A 20,485-nucleotide genomic window follows, 5' to 3' on the forward strand; every position below is an offset into this window, starting at 1 on the left:
ACGTATATTATATTAAAAATCACAGCAGGTTTGGTCACAGCAAGAAGGTGTGAGGTGAGGAATCATAAACCCCATGCTAGATGCTAACATGACCATGTATATTTAATGCCATTATCAGACAATATAGTAATAAACCTGCATGACAACTCCTTCATCCATCGATAAAAATAGCATGAGTCATTAAATAAAAATCGCAAACCACATTTTATTTAGCAAAAAATGTTTAATCTCTCCTCGATGTGTGTTTATTTACAAGTAGTAAATCTGCAAAATAGGAAATAACAGAATATTTACACAATGAATGTTAACCTGCAAACTTGTGACAGTTGCTTCAAGTCTGAAACTGTATCTGAGTTATTGTAGTATTAAAATTCCATTGCCAGCTCTGTCCGAAATTCATTTGCTTTGTGTTTCCTTGGATTCTATGTAACTTCCATTAAAAAAAAAAAAAAAACGAACTACTGAATTTTCCAAAATCGGAAGAAAGCAGAAAGAAAAACTGAACACAGAATGGTGCCAGGACTTGATAAAACTATGGTTTTTTGGAAAGGCAAAAGTGTGACTAAGCATGTATAAAGAGCTGAGAATTAAACATGAGATACATGACTATGTGCTGAATCTGCTCACGCTGAAGGCAGTGCAGTAACCTTCACTTGTTAATTTGTTCTGATTTGACAGAAAAACAGCAACTGCATGTTGTTCTTGTGACAAGTTCTAAGTCAGCAGCTGATGCTTGCCTTCTCCAGATGACACCAAACACTCTTAGACAACAGAAATGCTGTATACCACCTCAATAACAATAAATACATGTCAATTATCACACCAAACAGTGCAAAATTAAGAATAAAGAATGGTGGCTGGGAAGTTTCTCTAAAGATGCATCCAGACTTGCAAAGCAAGCCAATCTAAAAGGCAAGTAGCCATGCAAATGATAAACAAGCCAACTCCCCCAGCAGTAATTTAATCAACCAGAATACGACACAAATGTAGCATGAACCTGAGAATGAATCGAGAAGTCTCTTTAAAAATCCTGACAGATCACTAACTGGGCACTGTAGCCTCACTTGGTTTCCGTCTGTGTGCTTTTGCAGGGAGTGAGTGGATTTGTCCCTACTGTACATTTTACTCATACTGATCATTCAAAGGACTGCTGTTAACAGCACTGCTGAGTGCTGGCCTCAGCAGTCATTTATTTCCTTGCATTGTGATCTACAGTAAGAGCACCAAAATGTACAAATGCAGCAAAAAATCAGCTGTTTACTGAAGAAATATGTTCCTAATGTTTGTAAAGTAGACTAAACATATTGTAGCGGAGGTTTCGCAGTACTCTCTTTAATATCGATGATTATTTAATGTGTGTAGCCAACATGGTCGGCCAAAAAAGACAAATGTATATCCTAACATGGGCGGAGTGGTCCTTTAAGACTGTTTTTTTTGGAAGGTACAGAGTGAACAAACTATCAACTCCCAACAGGTATCCAGTTGAACTAGGCTCATATGTATGCAGCTGTAGAAAGCAATGTCATATCTCACACATGTAAAGAAAATGGTGGGTTGACATTAATTTGGAGGTTGTGCTCACTATTCTTGGATGTGAGAGAAGATTTGTTTTTTTGTTGTTTTTTTAAGGAACCTGGCGTAAAAATGGACAGCGACAGCATTTATGATCAGCATCAAATGACAGCCCTAATGTTTGATAGAAAAACAAGGTACAAGAGTTAAAGCAGCAAGTCACATTTCCATCACAAAGACACAGATGCTCATCTGATGCAACAATTTCATTTGATCCTTGATATCAGGAAAATAAACCTTGAGTTCGGTCAAGTACTTCAACTTCAGGCAAACCGAAGGTAATTTTGTCTTCTGTGTACCGTAAAATGTACAATTTACATTTTGGAAATAAAAAGACAAAAACAAAAAACAAAACAAAAAAACAACCTGATTACAAAAAATTGGCAAACAGCTTTTGTTCATCATGAAAAAGTATACAATTTACAAATGAGAACAACAAAAACATTATACAGACCACAGTTTGGTTTTTCGGCAAGCAGAAAAAAAAAAAAAACATATCGGAAAACATTATTTCTCACCACAAAGTCAAAAATCCTGACTTCAAGACTTCAAAAAAAGAGAAACAAAGAAATCCTCTTAAGAGAGCAGTAATAATAATAAAAAAAAGAAGCTTAAGCCACACATGGCAATAGGCTAGTTTTGAAACAAGAGCTGCAGGCTAAGGGGAGGATTACTCAGCCTTGTGTAGCTAATGAACAGAGGTGTCTCGCCTCTGTATCTTTCTGTACCCCCCCTCATGGATAAAAAGCTAACCCCCTCCCCCCCAGTCTCAAATAGATAGGTTAGAGGTGGAGAGAAACACTCAGTATATCTTTTCCTTGCCCCTCTATTTGGGATATTAACATTGAGAAAATGAAAGAACAAAAGTGGCTTTGGGCTAAAAACAGCTTTACCCACTTTGTTTCACCACTGAGGGGCTTGGCTAAGCTCTATCTGACCTCATTGTCGCTCCTGTAAAGACATAAACAGCGTCTGAGAGCACCAAGACTTTGGCTTTGCTCTAACAGGAAAATTAATGACCCTTCACGAGATGGATAACGCAAACTCAGGACTCGTGGAATCCTAACGGTTAGATATGGTGGCTGCATGGTATCGGGGCAAAATGGGAATATTTCAGGTAGTGCAATGTAGCTACTTCACTGTTCACTATACCATTATCCACTGAACTGTCACATCTTGACCGTTGAAGAACAGCCCCAGCCGTGGCGCCCGGACACAAACGTGGTCATGATAAAGCAACTATCCTGTGAGTTATATGTATTTGGTTTTCTCAAACCAAAAAGATTGCACTGATTGAATTTGAAACAACAGCAACTTCGTGTTATCACCGTGATACCATGAACTGTCCCCAAGAAGACGGACAACTTTATGCATCGTCCCGCTTCCCGCTTTTTTCAACAAGGATCTTATGAGGGGTCAAACAATTCTTTTCAGTCACTAGGCATGTTCATATTTAAAATCATACGGTAGCACATTCCATCTAACAAAATGTCTTTGCACTAAACAACATTCAAAGAAAACATGGCACAGTACAACTTTTTTGTTTCTTTTTCGTTGTTTTTTTTGTCTACGTTGTTTTTTTCTTTTGTACTTGAAATATCAAATCCTGTTTTATTGTTGTATTTTTATTGTGTTTGTTGGTTTAAAATGAAAAGGAAAAACAACAAAAATGTTTTATCCCTAATCTTTCTTTAAAAACGTAGCTGTATTTATATATAATATCTATATCGTCTTCCTTTGTAACGTTTCTGTAAATTGTGCAAATTCAGCAGTAATACAAGTGGCGAGAGATCAGAGAGTGGGCAGTTGATTACATTTATACAAAATAAAAAATAATAATTAAAAAAAAAAATCTAACATCCTTTAAAACTGTGACACCCGTTGGAGTCACATGACCTAGAGAGCCTCTCTCCATTGGCTCATGACAGATTGGTCCATCCTGCTAATGATGCCATATATGGAGTTTCCTTTCCAGGCTTCCATTGTTTCTTTCCTGACAATCGCTTCATCACGACAAAAACTCCTGAAATCAAAATCAAGCAAACAACAAACACCAACATCCACAATAATCAAATGCTGTCAGTTGACATGTTTCTCCATGTATGCGTGTGTGAAAACGTCCGGTGTCCCAGTCTTTCACACAGCCACCAGCCCACACACTGTACGGGGCTGCAGACAAACACACACACACATACACATGTAAGCGTACACAGGCCCGCCCATCTCTGCCGAACACCCCCCCCCCTCCATTTTGCAGTATACTGCTTCAGTCCTTTTTGCAGTTCGTCTGTCGTATTGTTGGGGGTTGGAGTTTTGTTTGTTGGGTGAGAGGAGTGAGGGGGAGAGACAGATGGAGAGGAGGAGTGAAGAGAGAGGATATGGAGGTGCTGGGTGGTCCTCAGCTGCTCAGGGCCATTGTGTCGATGACCTGCTCCAGCTTGCTCCTCAGTCTCTGTCTCCTTGCCTGCTCGTCCCGCTCCAACGCCGACAAGATCTGAAAAAAGAAAAAGGGAGGAAGTGAGTTGATGTTACAACGTGCTGGCTTTTCCTTGAAAAAGATGGAGTCTGGAAGTAGATAACAACAAACTGAGCATTGCAGAGTGGTGAGTATGATATGATGATAAAAATAACACCTGTCCAAAGAATGTAGGTATAGATGTAAGTGCCAACAATCTAGGTTAAACAGTAGGCCGTTGTTAAATGAAAATATCCTTCTCACCTCATCCTTGTACTTGACAATGTAGGAGTAAATCTCGTGTAGGGCGGACATGCTATTGAACTGGTTGGCGTGCAGGCGTGACTGCTCTGCCAGGTAGGCACTCATGTCCTGGTCACTGATGGCCGGCATCCTGGAGATGTCAGAGTAGTACCTGGAGGAAAAAAAACAAACAGTTTAGAACTTGACAAATTAAAACAAAAACCCTTAAAGACAAAAGAAATGGAACATATGTTGGCGTACCTCTCTACCCAGTTCTTATAGTTGGGGATGTCTTTAGCGTAGAGCAGCTTGTTCGAAGGCGAGTCCTTCCCTAGTTTATGCTCCGATGTTGAACAGGAGTCCATGAAGGTCTGAGCCACCACAGACAAGCAGGCGTCTGTAATGCTGTTCTTATGGATGTCAAAGACAAACTGGGGGTTCTTGATCACGTTCACCCAGAACCGCAGAGGAAGACTGGAAGGATTGAGAGAACAGCATGATGAGGTGGAAGAAGATAGAGGAAGAGTTGCACAGGCTATTAAAATGCAAAGAGCACTGCAGTCTGAAAAAACCTGATGCGAGAGAAATAGGAACACTGTACATTCTGCTGCACTATCACTGTAATGTCTTGCATATTTGAAGCTTTTTTCGAACTACAGCAACACTAACGAGACACAAACCAGCTACCAAATACTCCTGATGTATTCTCTCTCAGTGTGCACACACAAACTCACCAGTTGCTCTTCCAAGTGTGCCGTACATCAGAGTCGGATATGGAGTGTTTGTCTGCCTGCTCGTCCAAGAAGTCAAACATATATTTGATGGCGAGAGGCAGGGCACTTCCTCTGTGTGCTGTGCTGAAGATGGTCTCGAACAGGTCATCCACAAACTTCTGGAGCGTACCCTGAGCAGGAAAACCAACTCTGGCTTAGTTAGTTTGCAAAAAACATTTGAAATTTCCTTTTGTGTCCGAAAAGCCCACATTTGTGTTTCGGTGGAATGTTGATGTGAATGTTAGACAAATGCGATTTAAACACAAATAATGGCATATGTATGCCTGTCAGGGTACATAAAGTTACACAAGAGAAGGACATTAAGGTACAGCATAAGTCTTCTGTTAATTTATATAAAAGGAATGTAAAGCTAGGGAACACAATTGAGTTATAACACCACTAAACAACCGCCTCTGCTTGCATATTCCTCTTTGCTGGTGATGGTCTGGATGTAGGCAATGGCTGTCAGTAGCAGTGATTTGAGAACCACAGTGCTTTGCTTTTAGTGCTCCAACTTTCTGAGTGTTTGTGATGGTGCTGAGTGCTCAGTGTTCTTTACAGTATTTAGGATGGGGCCCAATGAGAGTTCAGCCTAAGGCTGTTCTGCAATGTTTTTTACCACATCACACAACTCGGGTTATTCTGAATCCTCACAAATTCCTCTGAAGTTGAAACGATTTGATATTTCCCACAAGCGTTCAGCGCCTTCGTTTCCATCTTCAAGCATCCAGGCCACCTTTTACAAAACCTTATTTAAGCCAGCCAGAAGTTGAATCGGCAGTTTTGTATTCATTCACACATCCACAAATCAGCTTCCTTAAACACACAAAGCTGTGGGGGCTGTAATAAATAAGAACAAACTGCAGCGCTCCAAGTCCCCCATTGTCCTCCTCTGGCTTTCATTTCCCAATTGAGGTAGCATTGATGCTGCTAACCTTGCATTTTCCTACCTGGAGCTGTAACAGTGGAAATCTAGACCTAATGAGTGAAACATCGTGGGAGAGGAAGTACCAGTGTGAGCTGAATTACCAAGGTAGTTAGTACTTGCAAATGAGGACAAAACCCTGACACTGTAAGTAGACTGTACAGGCAGTTGCTGTGTGTTTGTATACATTAGCTTTTTGTTAATGTGTGTGATTGTGTGCAAGCAGTTTTGGAACAGAATGTTTATTCTGCGTTTAAGGGGAGGCAGAATGATGTAAAGGAATTGCTGTCAAGCTACCAAAATTGCACCTCATTGCTATTGAATTTGTGATGATGATCTTTAACTTTAAATCATGTTAATGACTACATGTAGAAATGTGAAACCAAGGGGGTGCGTTTCACAGATGGAAGTTTTTTTGTGCTATCTTTAGTTAACAAATGCGTAGGCCTATTAATCCTAATATGATTTTTCATGCTATTTTAATCCTTTTCATTGAATGAATGTATTAATATGGTGAAAATGTGAGACACAGACAACCGCAACTTTTGCTTTGTGCGACATTTATAAGAATAACCTGATCAACCTGGTAAAGATGCCAACAGTGAGTGTACCAGCTTGTCTGTCCCAGAATATAAAATAGACCTAGTTGCTGTTTCACAAAACATTTTAGCATTGATGGGAACTCAATCACACTCACGCTCATTGGTGGCTAATTTACACATTGGCTGATTTTTGTTTCTCCAGGACATCAAAACAAACTGCAAATAACCTTTCAGATCATCATCTGAGGACACACACTGCATAATAAAACCTGAGCACAGGTTCCACAGTGTGGTCTGGAGGACATGAAGGAATGTGGTGAGTAATGATCGCAGGGTAAAGGCTCGGGCCTTGAAGCCCTCAGGCCGCCTACTGAGGGCCCAGTAACACCCACCAAACAACTCAATAGTCAAAGGTCAACCTCCTAATTATGATACACACACACTCAATCCTGTGCATATGTGTGTCTTTGTGCTAAAGGTTATGAAAAATGTTAATGAGCTTTGAGACCACCACCAAACAAAGGTCAGGGGTAGGGGCTGCTGGTGGAAGTGGGCCATATGACGGTGGACGTGGTGGAGTTGGATTTTAGGCGCGAAGTGTGTGTGTGTAGATCTCGATACCTTAGTGGCCAGCAGTCTGGTCAGGTAGATCTCAGAGACCATCTTGCTCCCCCTGTCCCCCTCCCTCTGGTCTGAGTGGTCATGGTTCTTGACCAGGTGCCACAGTTTGGTGCCGCTCTCAAGGTCGGGGGTAATCATAGGTGTTCGGGAGCGCAAGCTGTCTGGGCTGCTGGCTGTCCTCAGCATGCTCTCTGTAAGAAGGTGGACGAGGAGACATGGAAGAGGGTTGAGTGAATGAGCCAAAAAATAACATTAAGGAAGACATACATTCTGAGTTGAACATTTTTTTTCATTTAAAGATCCTGGGATAAGGAGATAAACAGGAAAAGTTCAGAGGTTGTTTGCAGAACTGCTGATTTGATTACTTGTTTGTTTTGTTTTTGTTTTTGTTTTTGGGCTTTGACACCAGACAAATTTGAGAGGAGTCTTACAATAATGTGCAATTGAATCTTGGTTGAGAAGGCAAGCGTATTATTAGATCAATATAATCTGATTACATATATCAAGCAGCCCATAACTTTGTGCCTGCCTGTAGTTTATATGAGTATAATTTATTTAGTCTTAATCACCATTTTTAGGGGGGACGACCTGTAAATTAAGATACCTTGGGACAAAAAAACAACACATGAATAAGAAATCTGAGGCAGCTAGAGGGAACTGTATCTCTGTGTGAAGTTAAAAGCATTTCTGAAAGGTGACAGCTTCTTCTACTTGCATGTCACTCTTTCATTCGAGAATACATTTTTCTGTCACTCTCTCTTCTGCACCCTCCCTCCCTCCCTTTGTTGGACAGTGATCCCCTATTTTGTGACACGGAGCATTACGCTTTCAGTTTGAATGCTTGTCACTTCCGTGACAAAGCAGGACAGGATTGAGAGGTTCAAAATGTCAGTAGAGAATGTGGACCAGGAAAGCACACATAAAGTGTGATGGGGGTGTTAGTGAGTATTTATGTGTATGTCATGCAGGCACAGCTCAGGGATAGTAAGTGTACAATAGTGCTGGAAGGTATCTGGATTGTGTCTAGATATATATTTGGCATTAAAATGCAGTTCCATCAGACATATTTGAGAAATTCAGCTCAAATATGGAGTACAATTTCTTGCCAGTTCTAAGCTGTATATATGGTCTCAAATGTTCTTGGCCTGTCATTTGGGGAGGCAGTGGCTAAATCACATGTTGGCGGTTAAAGGCAACCGGCTCCTGCACTTCACACATCTATTTTTCAGAGTGGCAGAGCCAATCAGCTATCTGTGACATAAGTACACCTCGGATCAGCATTGGTTCCATTACAGTTTGACCCTCTTCACATAGAGGGCGTAAATAGTGCGGGGTGCCTTAATTAATCACCTGCTTTAAAGTGTGGAAGAAATATATTATTTTCTAAGCTACTTGACACCTATTTGAGTGACTTCTTGGATTCATTTACATATGGATTTAATGTATTTTTGCATTACACTATATTGTTGTACATGCAAGGGATAAAGGGGATCAGAGAAGTGAGCAGCAATAAAGAGCAGTTAGCGAAGGAGCTGGACAGCCAGGAAGCCACCAGGCGCATCTACTCGATGTCAAACTGTGCCGCTGACAGCTGTCATGCATGTCATTCTCTGTGGGATGTCAAGAAACAGTTTTTGTTTTGGATAAATGGATATTTGCCTGAAATGTTGCCTTGATAACCAAATTTACAGTACTACGCTGCTGATTGTGTAAATATTGGATTCTTTCAATAAAGGTCCAATATGCAACTTACACAAGTACGATGTAGAAACTTGAAGCCACCAGTACACACACACACACACACACACACACACACACACACACACACACACACACACTGAAAATGGACTTTACAGTGAAGTAGGAGACATCTGTCCGGCAGAACATTTTTAGAAATGAACAGAATTTGCATATTCATGAGTTCTGGAAATTTTAACGAGGTAGAAGGAGTAGATGCCTTTTTAAGGGATTTTAATGTGGAAATGGTATCAGACACACATTATTGTTCCAAGCAGACTATTTGTATATATGTTTTAATACATGTCTGGAGGGGATCTTTAACATTAGGTCGAGTGAACGCAGCGTTACATCTATACTGTCTATAAAGTCAAACTGGTGAATTAAATCCCAGATCACCGAAACTGGTTGAAAGAGGAGCAAAACTGAGAACTACTTTTCTCACAGAGATATTTACACAGACATATAAAAATGAATATAAGTGTGTAAGGGTGGGTATGAGGGTTCTTCCTGTCAGCAGCATCATATTGTTGAACATTAAAACATTCAAATCAGAATTCATCTGAACGCAATATATGCATTTTGCTTTTACTGGTGTCTTGTTAGAAATGCATTTACGAATACTATGAACACACTTGTACACACAGACGTACACACAGACAAAACACACACACACACACACACACACACACACCTTCTCTCGTACCGTATCTGCTGAGGGACTTGGTGAATGTGGAGGAGTTGGAAATGTTGTAGGCTGAGTTCTGTTTAGGCACCAGGGCAATCACTGAGCCATCTGTCACCTGAAACAGGATTTTCAAGATCAGTTATAACTGCACAAAATGTCCAGCCACCAACCATCAATGGTCACAAACACAATTTATTTTACAAATTGATCTGCATAGCATTTGCAAAAATACATAATACAAATATATCCAAAACAATGACAACCACAACACTAACTAGTGTACTAATCTACTACTACTAATCAATTTAAAAGCAACAATAATGCACAACCAAATCAATAGTTAGAGTTATTGTTCCAACAAGACACAGAGCATCATGGGATCTAAGTTCTGTTTGAGCAATGGGGTACCTGGTAGTGAGCCAGTGTGTTGAGTCTCTTCCAGTCGTTGTCTATCTTAGTGGTGACATCCTCATCCTGAAGGATGATGCGAGCCATCCTGCCCTGCCGCCATTCTGACACACACACACACACACCACACCACACACACACACCACACACACACACACACACACACACACACACACACACACACACACACACACACACACACACACACACACACACACACACACACACACACACACACACACACACACACACACACACACACACACACAAAGGAGATACAGGTAAGGTTGTGTATGTTTTTTTACATGAGGAAATAAGCAGAGAAATAGAACATGGATTGCAAATACACTCCCCTAAAACTCCCTCCTCCCAACAAAAAGTTAAGTTGCTGTGACTTAAGGATGCAGAAAGCATTGCAAGTTCATTGACTGAATAAATTATATTGGGTATAGTGCATAATTTTAGTAGCTTTTGGCCCCTGACATGAATTTATTTTTGTACAGAAGTATTTCTCCTGTCTAAAAGGCTCCCTCTGCTTAAGAGAGCTCTTGAAACGATTCCCTCTTTACCCCCTGTAGTAGTGCACCTGTGCTCAGAGTGTGCACTTGGGGTGTGTGTGTGTGTGTGTGTGAGACAGTTCTCCCTTTCCTTACCCAGGTCCATATCGGAGGCTTTTGGTCTCTGAGAGTACGGCGTGCCCTTGTACACAGCATCCAGAAGCTTCTCCTTCACCTGCGTCACCGTGTCACAGTTCAAACTCTTCACCGTCACCTCCGGGGCGTTCTCATTCTCTGGGTTCACACAGTGCAGCGTCTAAAGAGGCAGAGGTCAGAGAGTAAAGGTCACATTTACACTGGGAAGTCGGCCTGTACTGGGAGTATTAACTATCGATATGAGGAAGCATGACCCTGTTATGATTATTGGCCTGCAAACCAATGCTTCTTAAGGCAATTTAGAATCAATACTCAGCTGCGGAACAGTGCATGTGTAGTTCTTTAGTTCTATTATAAATGCATTTTATTACATTTTTAGAATTAGAGGTCCTATTCGTTTTCTCCTATTTGATGTTTATGTAATAAAACTTGATGGTGATGTTGCCAACTGCAAAATGGTCCCTGATTTAGCAAAAATACTGGGTGCATATGAAATCCACATCAATGTAATGTATCAACGGTATGTGTGCATCTATTGTATTATGTCTGGTGAGTCCACTAGTATGTATATGTGTACTGACCAAAGTCTTGTAGTCAATCTGCTGCCGGATGAGTTTGTCCTCGCTGAGGGAGTAGCGGGCCTCTCCGGTGATCGAGTCTATTGGTCCCTTTTCCATTTGCTGCTTCATGGCACAGTACAGCATGAATAGAGGCTCACCAGCACACTCCTGGAAACAGGAAGAGAAATTGGTAGAATGAAGCAGGAAAATAGAAAGGTGAGAGGAGGATGGATTAAAAGAGAAGTAAAAGGAGAGAAAGACAGATTGTTAAAATGCAAACTACGACAACTTGCAACTGTGCAAAAACTTTACCTACAAAATAAAAAGTACACAACAGCAAAAAGTGCATAGCTTTGCTGAGCAACTCTCCAATTATATTTCTAATCTTCTTTAGGCCAACCACAGGCAGAGCTGTAAAGGACAAGGCCATGGCCTGTGTTGGCTAACAACAACACACAGACCTTTCTTCTCTCCCGTGTCTCTACTTCTTTGAGAAAAAAAAAACACCCTTTGTAAATCTGTTTGTGTGTGTGAGGAAGTGAGCGAGCAAGAAGGAAAAGAACCAGAGAGAGTGTGAGTGTGAGTGAGTGGCAATTGATGGAGGAGTTAATAGAAGGTTAATGACTGAGGGTTGAAAAACGCTTGGAGAAGCACTTTGGTGTGTGAGACGTGTCAACCATGCAACGAGCACTGGGATGTTGGGCCCTTGTCTCTCTTTCCCTTGCTCTCTTTTTCACTCACTTGTTCTGCTGGCCTTCCAACTAAGAACTGCTATCTCAGTTCCTCTTTAAAGGATCATTTAGGTTATTACAACTTGGGTCTAATCTACGTAGTTCTGGCTCTTTTTCCTACTTGCACTTACACTGCACACACAAAGGAAAGCATTGTCACTAAAAAGAAGTAGCTTTCAGCAGCATCTCATGGTCTTCCTCAGTGGAAAAACACTATATAGAGGCTAAGATAATTTTTATATTTCCTCACTTTTCTCTAATTGTTGCTTTTTATTGTAAAATACTGGGTAATTTCACATCTTCAGGCCCCTTTTGAATGAAATAATCTGAAAAGGGAAAATTTTTTGGTTGCTTAATTTTAAAAGGGCCATACATCAGAAAGGTCAGGAACCACTGTGTTAGTTTGTTTACAAAGTCAAAGTCATTGCAATAGCAATGTCCCTGTGTTCTCAGATCTCATCAGTTAGTACAACGAAAGGCCAAAATTGTAAAAAAAGGACCCAAACTGGAATGATCAAGGTCATACAAATGTCATACATAAATGTCTTAATACTTTTATAAATGCTCATGGTCGCATAATTTTACTCAGATTAATGTTGTTTAACCAATGATTCACATTTTCTAAATGTCCTTTCAAGCTCGTACACGCAACTTTGTGCCTTGAGGCAGAGGCAGTCTATTGCCAGTCCTGTCCCCTGGCCTTCAGCTGGGCATGTTCACGCATTGACACGTCAGTTATCTTAGTGAGCTGTCACATGAACTCTGTGGGATAATCTCGCACTGCCTGCTTCGTATGGAGAAAACCCAGCACACCGGCTGATGTCCTCTCTGTAACAGCATATAAACCAGCTCTGTGCTGCATCTCAGCCCAGGATCATTGCTATATTGTGTTTATGACTTCAGTGTCCTGTTGCTGCTATTATATCTTTTTTTAATAATTAATTTATACTTTTAACAATTAAATGTTCAGACAGCATCTAAAAATACTAATCTGAAATTTTAAACAAAGCAACAAAGAACTTCTGGTGCAGAAACAAAGTAACCATGTGACTCTGCACTCTCTCAAAAAGACCTGGTGCATGGGAGGACAAGTGAACCCTCAGAATAGGGTAATGGATAAAAGGATTTTTTCTTCATCCTCCTGTTCCCTTTGGTAGGTAAAAGCTTTATCTATTTCCTCACTTTGAACAACTACTTGACCTTTACCCATCTCCATTCACACCTGGCTGAACCTTGAAATTGTTCCAGGCCCTTCTTTTATGTGACTCCTAAAAACCCCTAAAGAAGAAAGCTAGCTAGCTACAGCAAGTCTTTGCTTCACTACTCATTTCTACCAATCCGTTCATTTCCCCCTCTCACTTTCCCTTGCGCTCTTAGTTCCGTCTTTTCTTTTTTCACATCTCTTACACTTCCTTTCATCCATCCATAACCACTTGTGACTATTACTATTTTCTTTATCATTATCTCTTTCACCTTCTTCTATCTATTTTTACTATTTAAGTTCATAAACACAGCTATAGGGAAGCTATTTTTTATATATATAAAAAAAACAGCTTCCCTGGTAACCCTCTTGCCTTTCTCTGAACCAAACTCTGGCTGTCCAGTCTCATATTTGTAGCCAAAACACACACAGACACACACGCGAACCCAAAACTGACAGACTCTCTCCTACACACACAGATGCTAACTGGGACCCCCGGGGGTTTGGCTGGTTCACTGTCCACCAGAATGCCTGTCCTGGCGGGGTTTTAAGGCTCCGCTGCTAACTGATTAGCTGCAGCGATGTTTGAATGTAGAGAATGTGTGTGTGGAAACAAGAATTTAGCACAGTTTAAGCCTCAGTAGCTCTCTGATTCCATATCAGAGGCAGAGGAATTCAAAAAGAGAAAGAAAACATACATAGGCAGAGACAGACAGACAGAGAAATGAGAGAATGCATTTGTGTAAGATCTCTGGCTTCCTCTTTTGCTAAGCCCCAAAGCTCTGAAGGGGGATACAAACACACAGGCATGCACACAGACACACACACACACACACACACACACACACACACACACACACACACACACACACTTTCCTGGCTGTAAAAGAATCCAGTGATGGACACAAAGAGAGGACAGGTTAGTGCGACAGGCTACAGTGATCACAACAACATGACCAGCTGTGTCTGAACAGCGCTTCAGACTGCAGATTCCTCAATTCAGAGAATGGAGAATTTACCACATGAAAGGCGGAGGTAAGGGATAGGTAGCCTGCTGCTTCTGCCTTATCTAATGCTGCAGCTGTGTGTGTGTGTTAGTGAAGCTTTTTTTTTTAATTCTCCAGCAGCGGTATTAGTATTGCTTCAAAAGTTGTGTGTGTCTATGTGTGTGTGTGTGTGTGTGACAGACAATTTTACCTTGAGGAACTTGTAAAGCAGGAAGGTGAACCAGTTGGTGAGCATCTTCTCAGCGACTGACTCCGTCCTGAGAGAGAGATGAAAGGAAGGGGAAGAGAAAGGAGAAGGTGAAGGGTGCGGGAGAGAGGGAAAAACAATAGAATAAGCAAATTAGAGAGTGACGGTTAAGGATGGGGAAGAATAAAAAAAACGAAAACACAAGGGCAGCACATAAACCTCAGCACGAGACACTGGGAGGTTTTGGAATCATCCCAAATTGCTCGTCCCTGTTTCAACAAGCACACCCAAATAAGCCCCCCGCACCCCCCCTCCCACGACTAGGATCTGTGGGCATAAACCAACACTTTCATCACCGGGGGAGAAGGCATTTAAGACACGCTTGCACATCAAAGAGAACACACGGCATTATCAATCGTCAGGCGGTTAGCCTTCAAACAACTGAGCCCTTTCCCTAGCTCAGCTTCCCCCCCCCCCCACCCCACATGCAAACAAATTAACTCTGCAAAACAAACCCCTCCACTTCCTTCACTGTTTCATACCCCCCCCAACCCTTACGTTTTTCCCCCTCCTAGCAAACCCACTCGTCTTCATTAAAAATACAGCAATTAGTATAATTCGCTAACTTCTCTCGTTAATCACAAACCTGCCGCGTAATGAGGGGAACCTCCGCACGTGCACGCTCTCGAGCAGACACATGTGAACAACCGGCAAATGAAAACAGAGCAATTAAAAGGCATTGTAATTACGGACTTATTGTGTCTAATTTGTTAAACAGCTGAAAGGGAGACCGGCAGTAAGGGTATGTGTTGAGGGGGGTTGGTGGCAGGGGGGCCAAAAAGAGATTAATTCTCCCTCTCTGTCATCGTCCTCAGATTTACCTCCTCGACTTCCACCATCCTTCCTTTTCACATTAGAGAGAAACAGGAAAACTGCTTAATTATCCATTCCTTGTTTTCTCTTAGATGAATCAACTGGAGTCTTCTGCTGGGTTACTGGGTTGTCTAACTGGGCCATATTCTCAAACTTCTAGTAAATATTAGTCTTGCTGTCATTAGCGAGGCACAAGGTGCAAAAAGGTGAGGAAAGGTATATTCTGTTGAGAAATGACAGTACAGGAAGATATTTTCTTGTCAACTTTGCACAGAAATTCTGTGTGTTTCATGACAATTGAGGAATAGTAAGGGAATTAAGGGAAAACACAGGAAACTAGGCCAATGTGTAGCGAAACCAGTGAAGGCCTGTAGCAGGAACGAGACGTGAACTCCTACGCTCCCGCAAGCCTCCCGGTTTGACTGTTGTTTGATGTATGTGGAGCAGATTTTTTTTTTTTTCATGGCTGTCAGCAAAATATAGTGGATGAAAGATGAGGCAAGAGGGAATGGAGGGATGGCGAATACACCTGGACAGAACGCGCTTTCGGGTATGTCAGGACATGATAGTGGGTGACTCGTAACATCATCTCATTCAGGGAAACGACGTCCCTGCACCCATCATTCCAAAGTTTTTAAACATAAGAGGAGAGGTTGATGCTACTCTGCTGGCCACACACAGTGACATAGCGTACAAATCAAACCAAATGTGCCCAATGCAAGAGCATTCTTTTTACCATAGGGGATGGGAAGCCACATTGGAGTAGACTATTAAGTCTTTCTCCTGTGCCCTTCTGTGTATATGTATAAAATTAAAAAAGTATAAAGTCTATCTATTGCAGGAAAAAGACCAAAACAGGATGAACCATGTGTAATAATTGCCGAGCTTATTAACGCCAGCTCCCGAGGCTAGTGTAGTTAGCAGGGACAGCGTGTTGTGACCGTTCGCCCCAAGAGGGGATTGGAAAAGGCTTCACACAGGCACACTGGCTGAGAGTCATTTATTTGATTAGATTTTTAATTAAATATCTCTCAGAGGAGAAGGAGGAGAGAAAAAAAAAAACATAACTTTTTTTTTATCATTTAATGTCTAATTCCAATTTATTTGGAGACGGGCCATTTCTCTAATTGTGTCTTTCCTTAAATATGTGTATCTTTTTCTGCCTGACTGTCTGCAGCAGCTCACTTCTACCTCTTTTTTCTCCCTCTGCCTATTGACTCTCTCGCCATATTGTACCTTTCTACCACCCTCTTCTGTCTCTCTCCCCCATATGTTTCTCCTTCCATCAATTTGCCTCCAGCCCATGTCTCCCTCTAGACATTTTGCCCTCTCTTTCTGTCAATCACCATTTCCCTCCCTCCCTCTGCTCTATCCACCTTTCTCTCACCACCTCTTTCACCTCATATTCTTCCCTCCTCTGTTGCTCATCTTCCCCCTTTACCAGTCCCTTCTCTCTCTATCCCTCACACACTGCCTCCTAAATCCTCCTCTCCCCCCTTTACATCCCTCGTCCTTTTCCCCTCTCTACCTTCCTCGCTATGTGTGAGAGAGAGAGAGTGCGGTCTGTCTGACTGCAGCTCCTTTGGGAGTGTGTGTGCTCAGGGGTGTAATCCTCTCTGACAGGGACAGGGTTGAGAGATAGAGACAAGGTAACGTCGCATAGGCCTCTAAAAGCTACAGTCACTGTCCGTGGCCTTCCTGCTCCATAACTTCAGCTGTACGAGGAAAAACAAATCGCTTGACAGTCTCACTGAGCATCATTCTTTATTTTCTATAATTTTCTGTTTTCTTCCTATTTTAGCACCATAATGAGTGTAACTACCTGCTGCTTTTGCATGTCCATTACCACTGCCATGACAACGGTAGGGAACAATGACAAGTAAAAAACTTTTCTGTTGTTTTTGTTTTTTGAAGGCTAAATGGTCAAGATGCCAACTTTCAGTAGGGTGCCTCTTTTCAAGGACGCCCTAAAGCAGTGGGCAGCACGATAAACAAAGGGACGTAACCTCAAACTTGAACCCTCAGTGGGGAAACTATCTGTGCATGTGTGACCCCCCCCCTTGGCATTGTTTTCATACCTCCTGAGTAACAGCTTCGGGTGGTTCTTGCTCTCCAGGTTTTTGTCGATGAGGTCGGACAGGAGCTGTTTGAGGACGCCCGTGGCGTACTCCATCTCCCCCTGCAGCGCCGTCATGATGAGGGAGGCCACGTTGCCCCGGTCTCGCATGGAGAAGGACCGCTGCGCCTCCAAGGTGCGGATGAAGGTTAGCAGGAAGTGCTTTTTGGTCAGCAGCTGGCCAAACAATGTCAGGGCCTTCTCCACGTTAGCAGGGACCTGGAGAAGAGGGGCGGAGTGTGAGGAGAGGAAGAGAGGGATGGTGGATGGAGAATAATTAGCCATTGGTTGGACACGGGGGATGAGAAAATGAAAGGGAGGCATGGATAGAGGGAAGAAAAGGAAGCAGGGAATTAGGTAGAGAGGAAGAGGGGAAGTGAGAAGTGAATGGAGTGCAAGGGAGGGGTGGAAATTAGAAAGAGTGAGGAGAGAAAGAGAGGAGGGAGAGTAAGGGAAAAAACAGATAGAATATTAGAGGTAGGGAGATATAGAGAAGAGTGAGGTAGGGCCCAGGTAAAGAAGTGGAGATGAGGATGAAGGGGAGGATGTGGAGCAAATAATTGGTTGTGAGTTATAGTTGAGAAATGGATTAATGGGTGAGAATGAGGAATAACAGATGAAGGGTACATTGACAAAAAAAACACATGTGCACACACACGCAAATATACTCACATTTATCTTACATACAGCGTTCAGGTGCATCCATAAAACAAGGCTTTCAAGGTTTGCACTCCTGTTTTACTACCTATTATTGTCCAAAATTCCCCCCTTCCCTTTCCCCAAGTCTCTCTCTCTCTTTACCTCCCTCCATCCCTCACTGCTCTCTTAAAGCAACGGGCAGGCCTCCCCCCTCTGAGGGAGAGGAGAGGAGGTTTGAAGTGAGAATGTGAGCTTCATGCTGTAATAAGAAATTGATCTGCCTGCTAGCGGACTACTATGGCCTGTGATTGCCTGGGCCATACAAATGAAAATCCAATGTCGCGCTACACTGTCCCTTTGGAATACAACTGATCGCAAAGGCAGATACAGAATGTCTCGAAGCCCAGTCCCTGCAGCTGCCACCTTACATGCACATCAGCAAAGCGCCAAGTGTGCATTTCCATGTGATGTATGTGTGAGTCTAATGTACACAGAGAAAGGCTGGAAGTGCGTGTGCATGCAACGTTACAGTGTCCACACAGCCGAGGTTCATGTGAGTGATAGAGTGTTCCCTCTTGAGGAAGGAGCAGTAGCAGAGGGGAGAGTGTTTTATTGAACACGTGAACATTGCTTTTTCAGAAGCCTCAAACTGGCTTGGTCAGGTAGAGGCAATCTATCACTTGTACCAAGACATAGTGGAGCTCAGACATTGCTCACTCCCCAAAAGAGAACCTTCCCTTCCCCAACTGGAGCTTGCCCTGAGTTACTTTCACCCAAGTTATTTTTTCTTGCGAGTTTAGGCTCAAACCTTTTCTCACTGAGAAGCTGTTGAAGATCAAAGATGTTTGGTGGATGTATTATTATTATTATTATTATTAAATGTTCTGGAGTTTTCCCTTCCCCTTAGAGAAACTGTGTTAGTTGAAGTGCAGTTGGATTTTCACTCTTTTTGGTTTCAAAGGGGAGTTTAAATATCTCAAAGTTTATATGTTTGCCTTCTAAAACCTTTAACTGATGAAACCCTGGTACAGACAGAACCCACTTTAAAAGCAATTCGTTAGAAGTTGTAGGAATTCGTTTGGAAAAGAAAAAAGCACCAAAAATGCCAGAAAACATCTAAACAAAAATCTTCCAGGTCTACTGTTCTCCCAAACTTTCCGAATTCTAACTAAAAACATTGCTTTTAACACTCAGCTGATGAATTTGGTTCTTTTTTCTTTATTCATCAAAGTCCTCGCTTAAATCTTGCCTTCAAAGTAAACCCATTCCTAATTACATAGCTAACACACCAGCACACACCAGCACACACCAGCACACACACCAGCACACACACACACACACACACACACACACAACCACTTTCATTCATTAATTGGTGCGTGTTTGTGTGTGTGGAGCGCTCTCTACTGACCCGTACCTCCATCTCCTTGAGCACAGGATGGTCCTCTATCCCAGGAAAGAGGACCCTCATGGCGTAGGTGCGGTAGTCCAGGAAGGGGATTCCTGCTCCGTCCAGCTCCTGAGTGAGTTCATGGATGTCTGTCTGCAGCTCCGCAAAGGCTGCACAAAGGACACGAGAATGGTTAGAAATATACCATGAAGGATGTCTAAGTAGTTCTATTTCAAGTGACAGAAATACAACTGAAGATGAGATACAGACTTGAATCACTCAGGAATGAAATTCTTTGTTTTTTTTGTTTTCTGGTGATACGTTTGGTAGTAATCACACTTTGGCACAATGTGAAACACCCATTTAAAGACACTTAATGACTGAGGTCTGTTTCACTTGCTCTAGTATCTATTTATCCCAAACAACCACTGCTTATTTAAAGGACCAGTGTGTGGGATTTAGTTCAGTTGCATCTAGCGATGAAGTTGCAGATCTATGGTGGCGAAAATCTCAGAATACACAAAAGGCCATATCTAGAGCCAGTATTTGGTTTGTTCTGGGCTACTGTAGAAGGTGATTGTACATTAATGGATAGTTACATTTCTGCCAATAGATCCTCCTAAATGTAACACACAGGACTGTTTAAGTGTAAAGCGCATCTCTTCATGTACAGAAGAGGACTTTATATAAGGGATGTTTAGGCAGGTTGAAGCACTATTGTGTATGTAATCATCTGGCAAAGGAAGCCTTCATTTAGATGGTAAAGTAGGTAATTATTACGTTAAAGGTGGTCACATGTTAGTTCTTAAGTAATGATGATTTTCTTTCTTCCAAATAATGAGGAAGCATTTGGAAATGAAGGCTTCAAACATTAAATGACAGACAAAAGAGACAAAAGAATGGATAATAATGCAGAATAATCCAATTTAAAACATCTGCATTTTTAGAGACAGGGTGTTTCAGAGTAGAAACAGCAAACACAGGTGAACTTGAGGAAAAGATGGAGGCGTGTGGAGGAGTAGAAGTGAAAAGCAGCATTGTGTGATTGCTCTGTGCTGTGAGCAGAGAAAAAGATGGAGGGAAGAAGGAGAGAGGAAAGTGTTGTGGTACTCAGTGGCTGGAGGGGAGTTCAGGATGGAATTGCACACAGGAACATGAGACTGT

At 42.0% G+C, this 20,485-nt stretch overlaps 1 protein-coding gene across 4 annotated transcripts in view; it reads right to left on the bottom strand.

Annotated features, from left to right (window-relative positions):
- Positions 1-203: 203 nt before the first annotated feature.
- Positions 204-20,485, bottom strand: part of LOC127372119 (plexin-A1) — a 190,220-nt gene continuing 169,938 nt past the window's right edge. Inside the window, exons 21-32 of one of the 4 annotated variants that reach the window (XM_051415526.1) lie at positions 19,349-19,491; positions 17,255-17,511; positions 14,307-14,373; positions 11,199-11,345; positions 10,618-10,777; positions 9,965-10,068; positions 9,575-9,671; positions 7,132-7,322; positions 5,005-5,174; positions 4,532-4,744; positions 4,292-4,442; positions 204-4,066 (exon numbers count right to left, since the gene is read on the bottom strand). In XM_051415526.1, coding sequence (XP_051271486.1) covers positions 3,971-4,066; positions 4,292-4,442; positions 4,532-4,744; positions 5,005-5,174; positions 7,132-7,322; positions 9,575-9,671; positions 9,965-10,068; positions 10,618-10,777; positions 11,199-11,345; positions 14,307-14,373; positions 17,255-17,511; positions 19,349-19,491 — 1,796 coding nt within the window. In that variant the 3' untranslated portion in view covers positions 204-3,970. Of the gene's footprint in view, positions 4,067-4,291; positions 4,443-4,531; positions 4,745-5,004; positions 5,175-7,131; positions 7,323-9,562; positions 9,672-9,964; positions 10,069-10,617; positions 10,778-11,198; positions 11,346-14,306; positions 14,374-17,254; positions 17,512-19,342; positions 19,492-20,485 lie in introns of all 4 variants that reach the window. The other 3 variants (XM_051415524.1, XM_051415525.1, XM_051415523.1) reach the window with 3 other exon arrangements.

The sequence above is a fragment of the Dicentrarchus labrax genome, unplaced genomic scaffold (genome assembly GCF_905237075.1).
Source record: "Dicentrarchus labrax unplaced genomic scaffold, dlabrax2021, whole genome shotgun sequence".
In the NCBI taxonomy this organism is placed as follows: domain Eukaryota; kingdom Metazoa; phylum Chordata; class Actinopteri; family Moronidae; genus Dicentrarchus; species Dicentrarchus labrax.